We start from the raw sequence: 13,107 nt of genomic DNA on the forward strand, positions 1-13,107 counted from the left end.
TCATTTATTAAGAAGTGGATAGATGTTTAGATCTAGTAATTGAAGTTTGAAATTAGCTCCAATTGGGTAACTAACTAATTATATGCTTTAATTTCAGGTCATCCAAGTAAGATTATTTTATATTTGTTTCAGAATGGTTCAATCTATGATAACTGAAATTTTCATTCAGTTCTCTTAATTTTTAAGAAGGTTATGGGCTTTTGACTGTCCATGATCACAGCTTTTTTGTTATGTCCATAGAAAATCAACAGGGAACAAGATGCTAATTTCCGAGAATGAAAATGGCCATAACTTTTTTATTACTTGAGATATGAAAGTGAATTAGGTGTCAAATTAAACTTATTGTTATGCTTTATCTGATGGGATAAATTGCAGACTTGATTTTTTAAATCTCAAAATGTTGTAACATTTCTATATACTGCAATAGATTTTGACATCTTGCAATTACACTAATCCTGTTTAGCAATCTAAAACTGAGACATGTTCAAGATGCAGATTAATTCACATGAGAGGGCCGAATGTATACTTCAGTTTTAACAATGAATAAGATTTTGTTTTCCACAGAAAATCCAAGTTGGTTCGATCGTTTGAAATACCTGAGCCAATGAGCCAATGTATGAAAATGGCCATAACTTTTTTATTACTTGAGATATGAAAGTGAATTAGGTGTCAAATTAAACTTATTGTTATGCTTTATCGGATGGGATAAATTGCAGACTTGATTTATTAAATCTCTAAATTTTGTAACATTGCTACTCTCGGCACATTTGGAACTAAGATGGTGTGAAGAAGGGCCTCTGCGCAAGATGTCACGTACCCATTCCCTCCACAGAAACTGTCTGCCCAATGGGTTCCTCCAGCACTTTGTTTAGCTGACATGGCTTTTGATGTGAGCAAAGATTATAGAGGAGCGCTGCTATAAGATCTTTGGATGTGAGGGGCGAGGCAGTTGATGCAGCAAAGGGTTAACTCGCGTCAAAAGCCGGAGCAACTTGGGAGGGAGCAAAGATCCTAGAGGAGCCTCTAGGATCTTTGGGAGGGAGGGCAGTGACTGGGGTCACGTGTGTATGGGTTGCAGTGACTGGGGTCACGTGTGTATGGGTTGCAGTGACTGGGGTCACGTGTGTGAGGGCAGTGACGTGTAGGGATCACATGTGGGGGCCAGTGACTGCACATGGGGCCAGTGACGGGGCGGGGGGTCACGTGTGTGGGGGCAGTGACGGTGGGGGGGGGGGTCATGTGTGGGGGGGCGGGCGGGCGGCGGCGCGGGGTTTGGGCGGGAAGGTGCGAGGCGGGCGCTCACCTCGCGCACCGTCACCGCCCGGCGCTCGGTGAGGAGGGGACATGGAGGGGAGATAGAGGGGGGAGATTGAGGGTGTAAAGAGAGGGAGAGGTGAGTAGGGAGGGCTGGAGAGAGGGAGGGGGTGAGGAAGGTAGAGGATGAGGGAGAAAGGGAAGATGGTGAGAGGATGAAGGAGAAAGGGTGACGAGGGAAGGGAGTGAAGTAGGGAGAGGATGATGGAGAAAGGGGGTGAAGAGGGAAGGGGATGGGTGAGGAGGGATGGAAGGAAGGAAGAAGGGGTGAAGAGAGAGGTTGGGTGAGGATGGGGTGATATAGTGGTTGAGGGAGATTAGAGCGGGAAGGGAAGGATGAAGGAGAAGGGGTGAAGGATGAGGGAAGATGGTGAAGAGAGTGGGAGGGTTGGGATGAGGGAGGAAGGGATGGTGAGGGAGAAAGAGGGAGTGGGTGAGGGGAGGAGGAGAGGGATGAGGCGAGGAAGGTGAGACTGGCATATGTTATGCATAAATGTCGATCTTGTGTTTGAGCCTGACATCAGTAAGGTCCTGGGGTGTGATAAAGTCTAAAGTAAACACCGGGTGAGACTGCAACTTCTGTTTAGTTTCCACACGTTTTCTGGGTACATTCTCTTAATGCAAATCCCACGAGGAACAGAAATCAATCACTTGCATTTGATTAGAGAAACTTCCAACAAAAACCATGTCACTGATGACAGAATCAGAAAATTATTTTGTCAGGCTTCAGTATCCAGTTTTTAGGACTAAACATTGTTGTGGAATCGTCAACTTGGTTCTTCAGGAATTCTCCACCGTTCATCAAGATTTGTTTCCTAATGACTCAGTGACATTTCCTGAACTTTTTCAAATCCCTTCTATTAATCTATGTTTTGAATGAATCTCCCTCCACAGTTCTGTGATGGAGAAATTTAAAAGAATCACCTTCTGAATGAAATCTTTCATCTTCGCAGTACCAAATGGCCTATCTGATTCATGATTTTTCTTTCTGCCCTGGCAGACCTATTGCATCTGCCTCCTCCTGTCTCACTGAATTAATTTCTACATACCTTGCCTCCATCCTATCCCCCTAGTCCAATCCCTACCTATGTCCAAGACACCTCAAACACCCCTTGTCTCTTCATGACCTGTTTTTCAGGCCTCAACGCCCTCATCTTTACTATGGATGTTCAGTCACTCTACACCTCCATCCCCCACCAGGAAAGTCTTAAAGCCCACCGTTTCTTCCTCGACCACAAAACCAGCCAATTTCCCTCTACCAACACTCCTGCCCAGCAGAGCTCGTCCTTTTAACAACTTGTTCAACTTCTCCCACTTCCTCCAAATCCAAGGCGTACCCATGGGCACTAGTGTGGGCTCCAGCTATGCCTGCCTCTTTGTAGGTTGCATCGAACAATCACTGGCCTTATCCCCGTCAAGTCAAGTTTATTTGTCACATACACAAACGAGATGTGCAGTGACATGAAAGTGGCAATGCTCGCGGACTTTTGTGCAAAAGACAAACAACCAAACAAATTATAAACACAATCATAACACACATATTCTTTTACATAATAAATAATGGAAGGAAAAACGTTCAGTAGAGTTAGCCCCTGGTGAGATAGGCGTTTACAGTCCAAATGGCCTCTGGGAAGAAACTCCTTCTCAACCTTTCCGTTCTCACCGCAAGGCAACGGAGGCGTTTGCCTGACCGTAGCAGCTGGAACAGTCCGTTGCAGGGGTGGAAGGGGTCTCCCATGATTTTATTTGTTCTGGAGTTGCACCTCCTGTTGTATAGTTCCTGCAGGGGGGCGAGTGAAGTTCCCATAGTGCGTTCGGCCGACCGCACGACTCTCTGCAGAGCCTTCTTGTCCTTGGCAGAGCAATTCCCAAACCATACTCTATCTCCGCTACATTGACTGGATCGGGGCTACCTCCTGCACACACATAGAACTCATGGGCTTCATTACCTTCACTACTAATTTCCACCTTGCACTCAAATTCACTTGGAATATCTGTGACATCTCCCTACCATTTCTTGATATCACCCTGTCCATCACAGGAGACAGACTATCAGCTGATATCTATTATAAATGTACTGACTCCCACAGCTATCTAGAGTACACTTCTTCCCACCCTGCCTCCTGCAAAGACTATCCCCTACTCCCAATTCCTCCACCTACGCCGTATATGGGTCCAAGATGAGGTGTTCCATACCAGGACACCTGAGACATCCTTCTTCTCTAGGAAATGGGGGGTTTCCCCCTTCCATCATAGATGTGACCCTCACAAGGGTCTCCTCAATACCCTGCAGCTCTGCTCTTGCTCCTCCCCCCCCCAGTCGCAACAGGGACAGTCCCCCTGGTCCTCACCTTTCATTCCATCAGCCGTCGCATACAGAATATAATCCTCCAACATTTTCACCTCCAATGGGATCCCACCATTAGCCACATTGGCATCCCGTTTCCGCAGAGACTCCCTCCCCAACTCCCTGGTTAACTCATGCCTTCCCATCCAAACCACCCCCTCCCAGGTACTTTACCCTGCAACTGCAAGAGATGCACCACCTGTCCCTATTCCTCCTTCCTTGACTCCGTTCTAGGACTCCGACAGTCTTCAGGTGAGGCAGTGGTTCACTTGCACCTCCTCCAACCTCTCTACTGTTTCTGCTGTTCTTGGTGTCAACTATATATTGGCAAGACAACGCGCAGGCTCGGCAATCATTTCGCTGTACACCTTCGCTCAGTCCACCTGGACCTACCTGGTCTCCTGGATGCTAAACACGGTAACACCCCCTCCCATTCCCACACTGACCTTTCTGTCCTGGGCCTCCACTGCTGTCAGTGAGGCCCAATGCAAATTGGAGGAACAGCAACTCATATTTCGCTTGGGAAGCTTACAACAGAGCAGTATGAATATTGACTTCTCAAACTTCAAGTGACCCTTGCTTACCCTCTCTCAATCCCTCCCCATCCTAGTTCTCTGACCAGTCTGACTGTCCTCTTGATTATTTTATCTTTGTATGCTTCATTGTCACCTTCCCCGAGCTAACAATAACCTATTCTACATTTTCCTTGAACTTCATCCCCTTTGACATCTCGTTTTCACGCCTTACCCTTCCATATTTCTGTGTCTCCATCTCCCCCGACTCTCAGTCTGAGTTACTCCAGCGTTTTGTGTCGTGGAGTAAACCAGTGTAAACCAGCATCTGCAGTTCCTTCCTAACACATTCTTTCTTAGCCAAGGTTCACGTCCTTTCCACATACATATTGTGGAGTCCAGTAAGAGTTTTAAGTTTCAAATGGATCACATCCCACTTTGTAAATTCCAGAAGATACTAGCCCACTATACTCAATTTCTCTTCCTTGGCCAACTCGCAATCCCAGGAGCCAGTCTGGAGAATTTATCCTGGTTCCCCTCCAGCATATATATATATATTTGTTTGAATGATACAGCACAGAAATAGGCCTTTAAATCCACGCTGACCATCAATCACCCACTCATACTTATTCCATGGAGAAACAAGGAACTGCAGATGCCAATTTACAAATAATGACACAAAGTGCTGGAGTAAGTCAGTATGAAGTGTCAGTCTGAAGAAGAGTCCCAACCCAAAATGTCACCTATCTATGTTGTCCAGAGATGCTGCCTGACCAGCTGAGTTATTCTAGCACTTTGTGTCAAACTAATTCTATATTATCCAACTTTCTCACCAACTCCCAACAAACAAAGGGAATTTTACAGAGGCCATTTAACCTACAAACCCACACATCTTTGGGATGTGGGAGAAAACCTAAATGTTTTACACAGGGTGAATGTTTAAGTTCCACACACACAGCACCCGATATCAGGATCAATCCCACGTCTCTCGCATAGTGAGGCAGGGTGGTGGTAGAGTTACCAGCTGCACCACTGTGCCACCCTATTTAAGTAAAAACTCTTTGGGTGTGATCTTACCAAGACTAAATTTGCAATATTTCCCTAATTTGTAATGAGGAACATAATGTCCGTAAATATTTGGTCTGGTGTTGCCATCCATTTGTGAATCCTGGGACATTATTCATCCATAATGTTATTGATCCAAGTCAGAGTGCATGTGGGAGATCGATAATCTGATTGGTGCCAGAACTACAATTTTGTTTTATTGGGTTGATCCAGTATTGCAACTGTGCTGAAACAGTTTGTCTAGAGTTACAGGCAGATCTTACAATGGAATATTGTTGGGCCATTGTATTTGTTCAGTGAATCAGCAAGTTCTTGATACAGTGCGAGTGAATACATTTGGCCAGCTTTGCGCTTATGTCGCTGCATTTTTTCAGAGAAAAAGGCTCCAGCCTGTTCATGTTTGCACACTTACCTTTGTTTCGGTGTCAGTTTTGTAATTTGAGGACTGGTTTTGTGCAGGGACATCGTGAAAACCTCGGGCCAAATAGCTCATTTCTATATTGCACCTTCATTCTGTTAATTAGAGTGGCATTTCTATCTTTAATTAGGAACGATGGGATACTTCTAATCTTGAGCGGTAATCACATTAGGGATGAGAGCATCAGTTCTTATCTCAAGGTTGGACAAGCTCTGCACTTGATGCATTGCCAAAAATGTGAATAGGTCTGTTACTGCTCAAGAAGTGAGTACTCGTTTTGATGTGTCCTGTCTATTATTAGTTTTCTCGCCAGGTCTACAGAGTATGTAATATAAAAATAAAGATAAATAAGAACTGACATGTGTGAGAAGTACTGTAGCTCAATTTCAACTCTTGTATTGGCATGCTAATGCATTACCTTTTCTTGTACAACTTGTTCATAATCTACTTGTTTAGTTTATTTAGTTTAGAGATACAGCGCGGAAACACGTTTCGGCCCACCAAGTCCTTGCCGACCAGTGATCCCCGCACACTAGCACTATCCTACAAACTAGGACCTATTTTACCAAGCCAATAAACCTACAAACCTGTACGTCTTTGGAGTGTGGAAGCAAACGAGATCCCAGGGAAAATGTCCGCAGGTAATGGGGAGAACGTACAAGTTCCGTACAGACAGCAGCCATTGTCAGGATCGGACACAGGTCTCTGGCCCTGTAAGGCTGCAGCTCTACCGCTGTGGCATTGTGCCATCTTATTAGTTTGTGAAATAACCTGAACAAAGACTATCTTAGTTTTTCAAAGGTGGTACTGCTTCTGGATAACCAAGTAAAACTATCACTAACTTTGGTCAACAGATTTGACAGCTCTGCACGATGATTTCAACATCACACAAGCACAGGAATTTTGTGTCTGAACCAATGGGAAACAAATCAGTTTCTGCCTTGGCTGGTATTGGAACAACACTTGGGAGAAAACTGGAAGAACAAGGTTTTGATAAGGTGAGAAGGGCTATATATTCCCAGGAGAAAACGTTTGCCAGAGAAGGTAGTTGAGGCAGGTACTGTAACAGCATTGGGCAGGTACATGGAGAGGAAAGGTTTAGAGGGATACTAGACCAAGTGCAGACCCATTGGGTCTGCTCCCCCAACGCAGCCGTTCCCTACCCGTAGCCCCCATGGGAGGCGTGGTCCTCCAACTCATGCGGCTCAGGAATCAGCAGTGCGGCTGTTTTTAAATGGCGTCTTTGAGGCGAGATGTGGGCGCCAACAGCCGTTATGGGGAGGGGGCGGGAGAGAAGGATTTGATTAAAAAAGTACATAAACACGACAAAATTTAATTAGGAGTGGATACTTGGAATGAAAAGTGGGGATACTTGGAATGAAAAGTGAAATCTCTACCGAAATGGAAAAAATCAGGACGTTTGTGGGTCGGGTGTCGTCGTGGCAACAAATCAAAGGCTGGCAGCCACAAGTCAGAAACACACACAGCCAGACACAAACAGTTTTATATATATACTAGACCAAGTGCAGACCCGTTGGGTCTGCTCCCCCAACGCAGCCGTTCCCTACTGGAGACGTGGTCCTCCAACTCAAGCGGCTCAGGAATCAGCAGTGCGGCTGTTTTTAAATGACGTCTTTGAGGCGAGATGCGGGCGCCAGCAGCCGTTATGGTCGCTGGCCAGCAGGAGGCGACAAAATGACTGAGTGGCGGGGGGGGAAGGATTTGATTAAAAATGTGTACATAAACACGACAAAATTTAATGGGGAGTGGATACTTGGAATGAAAAGTGAAATCTCTACCGAAATGGAAAAAAATCGACATTTCTGGGTCGGGTGTTGGCGTAGCAACGAATCAAAGGCTGGCAGCCACAAGTCAGAAACACACACAGCCAGATACACACAGAGTTTTAAATATAGATAGATAGATAGATAGATGGGCCAAAGGCGGGCAAATGGGACTAGCTTAGATCTTGGTCAGCATAGATGAGTTGGGCCGAAGGGCTGTTTCCGTGCTATCACATTGGGTTGAGCAGCAAAAGTCAGGGCTCGCAGCAGACCCATTACATGTGATGAAAGATCACTGGTTTAAAGTGTGAACTCTTCCCACAGATGTTGCCTGGTTTGCCAGCATTTTCTGTACACATATGAGAATTCGAGCATCTGACTTTTTCACTTCTGTACTAGTGTTTAATAGTAAGATTAAACGAGAACTTACCAGTTTGAAGTTTGATCTGTATTTTATGAGGAGTTACGATGAGGGATTACGTGAAGAACCCGTTCAGCACGAATGCGCGGCATACTTCAAAGCAGCGGTGTGGAATCACAGATAGACAGTTATTGAAGTAAACATAGTAAAGATAAGGAGACATCAGTTTATGAATTTGACCCATATTATTGAGGGTGGGAACGGAGGGCACGTAATCTCTCATCGTAACTTCTCATAAAATACAGATCAAACTTCAAACTGGTAAGTTCTCGTTTAATCTTACTATTTTACTTCGGAGTCACGTGAGTGATTCCGTGAAGATTTCAAAGCTCTATGATTTCAAACCGTGTAACAGTACTGTAACATCACTGCCGAAGTCTTTGAGGGAGGAAGTGTGTTATCGTAACCAACCAATGAATCTGTTTGTAGAAAAACACAATGGTATTTCTTAACAATAACAACAAAGAAATTAAATTGCTCCCCTGGGCTTAAATTAAATATTTGCAGTCTGTAAAATCTTTCCTGCAAATAAAACAGGTTTTGCCAACAGCTTATTATAAAATTTCTGAACAGTCTTTTCCCCCACCATCCTGCTGTAGGCACGTCCATTCTTTTAGCCGTCGACGTGGATGCTGCCCTGGTGGAATGAAATTTGTACATGTTATTTTTTATCCCAGCAGCTTTTAGCACCTGCTTGAGCCATCTCGAAATGGCTCGTCACCCGTCCATAAGGTTTTTTTATGACTGACCCACAAGGCTTTTCATCTCCCTCGAATATTTTGGTTGTGTCTATGTAGGACAATAGGGTCATGGCACATAACCGTGTTTCTGGCGGATAAGCCCGGAATTCCATGACTGGATTAGGTGTTCCTGGTCTGCTCTGTTTGATCATTCCCTGGATAACGACAGAGATCTGGTCTGGAGCTGTGAGCATGGTGTCCAGTCGCAATAGGTGTAGTGACTGGACCCTCTGTGCAGCTACAAGTGCCATCAACATGAGTGTTTTGAGCATAGATGGTTCCAGGTTGAGGGATCTGGCTGGTGGCCATCCCCTGAGGTATGTCAGGACCACACTGACATCCCATATATGGGTGTACCTTGGTCTAGGGGGTTAGAGTTGTAAATACCCTTCATTAGTTTAACCACCAGCTGGTGGGACCCCATGGCCTGTTGTCCTGGAGCTGGCTTTAAATAGACAGGCAGGGCAATTCTAGCTGTGTTGATGGCTCTGTAGCTGAGTCCTTCATCGTGGTGAAGGTTCGCCAGGAATTCCAGTACATTGGTAACTGTAGCGGTTGAGCAGGTGGTCTCTGTATCTAAGCAGTACTTCTCCCATTTTTTAATATTTTCTGATATTACTTCAGTGGGTAACTTCATGAAACGATCATAATGACCTGTATGTCATTTTTGGTACAAAGGTCCGAATTATGTAGCCGGAAATGCTGCTACCATTTTCCCAATTACTTTGTTACTTGTCGAGTAGTTGGTAGTTTGTTGACCATTAAATTGTTGCATGATTGTGCCAATTCAACTATGTTGTCCTTTGGCAATGTTACAGTCACGTAGACTGAATTAATTGTGAAGCCCAAGTAGTCCATGATAGTGGATGGCTTCAACTTAGATTTATCTGGATGTAAGACAACCCCAGGGTTTCGAATAACTGTTTGGTAGCTGAACAGCTAACATAGTCAAATTCATGGTCTTGCCTACCATTTAGGATATCATCAAGATATGCCATGACAATATGTTTTTGTCTTCTGAATATTGCCAGAGCTGGTTTTAGTGTCTTGGTGACACTCTTGGGCTGATGTGAACCCATTGGGCAATGCTTTAAACTGCTATAGCTTCCCCATCCAGGTAAATTTCAGGTATCTGCGATGATCCTTGTGAATGGTACTAAATAGTAAACATCTTTAAGATGAATGCTTGCCATGAAGTATCCTTTGGAATTTAGTTGTTTGGCAGTAACAACCGGTTCTATTTTGAAATGTATATACTTAACAAACATTTTTAGTGAAGTTAAGTTAATGATGACGCGACATCCACCATCTTTTTTGGGTTTAGTGAAGATATTTGACACGAATTGCAAGGGTTCAGGTTTTCCCATGATACCCTTTGTAATTATTCTCACCAGTTCAGCTTGTCCCTCTTGTTTCTTTAACGGAGAGGGGAAAAAATATCCTCTTGGGTGAATGGTGGCAATTTTTCTAGTATGAATTGTATTTGTATTCACTAATGACATTGAGTATATACTGATCACTCGTGATAGACTCCCATGTGTTAGTATTACTCTATATACTGGTAGGAACCAGACCCACCTACCTCCATGGTTATGGGTATTCTTCTGTTTCCTGCCGGTCCAACGAGTGTTGCATGTCGTCTGACGTGGCGGTGACGTTGGGGGGTGGCACATTTTCCATGGGGTCCACTCTGGGCCCTGGTCTAAAGAAGACTTTCGGTGATAGAATGCGGACCCCGAGCTTTCATCAGTCCGATATGATAGACGTTGACTGATGGATGCGATGGGGTGCTGCTGCGTAGGAATTACTGTTTTTGGTTACTCGTCCCGGCCCTGCCCTCATGAGCCGAAAGTTTTGTAAAACCTCTTGCATGTCCTTCATATGCTTTGTGAGGTTTTTGCCAAAGAGCAATGGGTCTGGCTCCGTGGCTGGGGTATGCACAACCCGGCAATGTAGGATTTTATGGCAGGCCTTATGACTTGTTTACGAAGGTTGTGGTCATCTCCGTATTTGTCCCAGGAACGAGGAAAAAACGATGTGATGGCTGTCGTCAGGCTTTTAACGGCCTCCTGCACGTGGGGTTTCCACGTAGCTGTCCACCACACCTAGCAGCTCTTCCTGTTCCTGCACCCCTTGCATACTCCCGAGATCTTCAGCCATTGCCCCTGTTCTTGACCAGCCCTGTCCTGGTCACCAAAGCTATCCTCTGGAAAGGAGGAAGCAATGGACAGTGCACAAGGCACTGTGGAGGGAGTGCCTGACTGTCTGGGACTGTCACCTTGGTTTTCATATCACCATTTTTGTCCCTCCAACCAACAGTTTCAGAGACACAAGGAACTGCAGATGCTGGAAATCTGAGCAAAACACAAAGTGCTGGAGAACTCAGTTGGTCAGGGTAGCATCTGTGGAGGGAAAGGACCAACAACGTTTCAGGTCACGACCCTCCATTAGACTCTCGTCCTGACTCGAAACATCTGTCCATTCCCTCCACAGATGCTGCCTAACCCACTGAGTTCCTCCAGCACTTTGCGCCTTACAAGTTTCCCAGATTCTCAATCCCCTGAATGCCAACCGTTATTTACTTTGGTTGCTGCAGTCTACTGCTGCTGACTAACCCATTTCCTCATGAACTATTTACTACGTCCGTTAAACGTTTATCATAACTCACCTTCCACAACCTCTTAAATAGATGTCTACTCCCTCTGAACATTTACTTCCCTCTCTGGTGGGACTGGTGTAGGTGGGGAATCTTGGTCGGCATGGACAAGTTGGGGCACCAGCCCACTTCCCTGCCATTTGACTCAAGATGTTGCATCCAGTTGCAAATAGAGATACAGCATGGAAACAGGCCCTTTGGCCCACAAAGTCCACGCTGATCATCGATCACCCGTTCACACTAGTTCTATATCATCCCACTTTCTCTTCCACTCCCTACATACTAGGGACAATTTACAGAGACCAATTAATCTACAAACCCGTACATCTTTGGGAAGTGAGGGAAAACCGGAGCACCCAGAGGAAACCCTTGCAGTTACAGGGAGAACATGCAAATTCCACACAGACAGCACCCCTTAGTCAGTATTGAACCTTGGTCTCTGCAGCGGCTCTACCAGCTGCATCACTGTGCCACCCTGTGGAGTATGTACACAGGTTCTTTGGAAATAAAGAGTGAAATATACTGTTAACTTATTTTAAGTATTTTCTGTTCTGTTTTTCAGGCATATGTAGTGCTGGGCCAGTTCCTTGTTCTGAAAAAGGATGATGAATTGTTTAAAGATTGGTTGAAAGATATCTGCGGAGCCAACAGCAAACAAGCTGGACAATGTGCCACCTGTTTACAGGAATGGTGCAATGCTTTCCTCTAGTTAGTGCATTCCTGTCTAAAGCATGATTTGATTTACTAAACATTTTTTAATTCATAATTTCCCAGTGGTCATCTCGTGCAGATTAATACCATTTTACATGCAAAATCAATCCCTCTGTTAAGAAAAGCATCACAGCCAAGGGGATTGCTAGTTTCTTACACCAGTGCTGTGGTTTTAAGGCCAGATTGGCTGTGTCTGCACTGCTGTTTAACAAAATGAGCAATAGAACCCAAAGCCAAAATATCAGCAAATCTGGTAATGGCGTTAAGGAAAATGTTATGACAGCAAATTGTAAGCAAATTTGACCTCCCATTTACTCTGACTATTTAGAGACAGAATCCCTCAGACAGGTCAGCTTTCAAATAGCTAGAAGCTGGTGCAAGATGCATTGCATCAGCAGCTTAACAAGTCATAAGTTCATAAATGGTCCACAAAGCCAAAGTTACAGGAATGGGCAAGGGCCAGTTTTTTTCGGGAATTGTGTATGTAACACACAAGGTTTCTATGTACTTCATTCCTTTATGTAGTTGTTGAGTTGACAAGTAATCTTTCGATGTTTTCTAATTAAAAAAATCTGCAACAATTGCATTGACACATTTAAATAGGTGCAGTATATCACGAGTATTAGCGAAGGTAGAGGTAAAGACTGCCACCTTTAGATTTGTAACTTTGTAGAGTGCTGATTATATTTATTTGTGCTTGCCACCAAGCTAAAAAACTGGTCTACTCCGTGAGCTGCTCAATGGCATCAGAAAACATTGTTTCACATATTTTAATGTTCAACATTAATTCCTTCTCGAGGTTAAGTGCCTGTCCCACTATGGCGACCTTATTTGCGAGTTTAGGGGAGTTTGCGCTCGCCACAAGCTCGCAGCATGGTCGACACATGGTCGTAGGTGGTCATTGGTAAGTCTCCTTCATGGTCAAGAGGAGTTCCCGCTTAGTGGTTACTACTCGCGGCGTCGGTTTGTTCCGAGGACAAATTTTCAACAAGCTGAAAAGATTTTCTGTGAGTAAAAATTAGTCGGCATGGAGAAAATAGATACTTTTGAACCCAGTGGTAGTGGGGTTGCCATGTCGTTATAGGTAGTCGAAGAAGCCATAGGTAATTTCCTTTGCTGGCTGGGCGTTTTAATTGGCT

General features: G+C 44.6%; 1 protein-coding gene across 1 annotated transcript; it reads left to right on the top strand.

Annotated features, from left to right (window-relative positions):
- The first annotated feature begins 1,283 nt into the window (after positions 1 to 1,283).
- Positions 1,284 to 13,054, top strand: LOC129699819 (barrier-to-autointegration factor B-like). The gene is made up of 3 exons (XM_055639938.1): positions 1,284 to 1,331; positions 6,511 to 6,654; positions 11,820 to 13,054. The coding sequence occupies exons 2-3, from the start codon at positions 6,529 to 6,531 to the stop codon at positions 11,964 to 11,966; spliced, it is 273 nt and encodes a 90-aa protein (XP_055495913.1). The 5' UTR covers positions 1,284 to 1,331; positions 6,511 to 6,528; the 3' UTR covers positions 11,967 to 13,054.
- The last annotated feature ends 53 nt before the right edge of the window (positions 13,055 to 13,107 follow it).

The sequence above is a fragment of the Leucoraja erinacea genome, chromosome 8 (assembly GCF_028641065.1).
Source record: "Leucoraja erinacea ecotype New England chromosome 8, Leri_hhj_1, whole genome shotgun sequence".
NCBI classification, from domain to species: Eukaryota; Metazoa; Chordata; class Chondrichthyes; order Rajiformes; family Rajidae; genus Leucoraja; species Leucoraja erinaceus.

Excerpts from the sequence above, each read along its gene's own strand:
- LOC129699819 (XM_055639938.1), top strand. The coding sequence starts at position 6,529 with ATGATTTCAACATCACACAAGCACAGGAATTTTGTGTCTGAACCAATG. Across the intron at positions 6,655-11,819 it reads AAGAACAAGGTTTTGATAAG|GCATATGTAGTGCTGGGCCA; the intron begins GTGAGAAGGGCT and ends TCTGTTTTTCAG.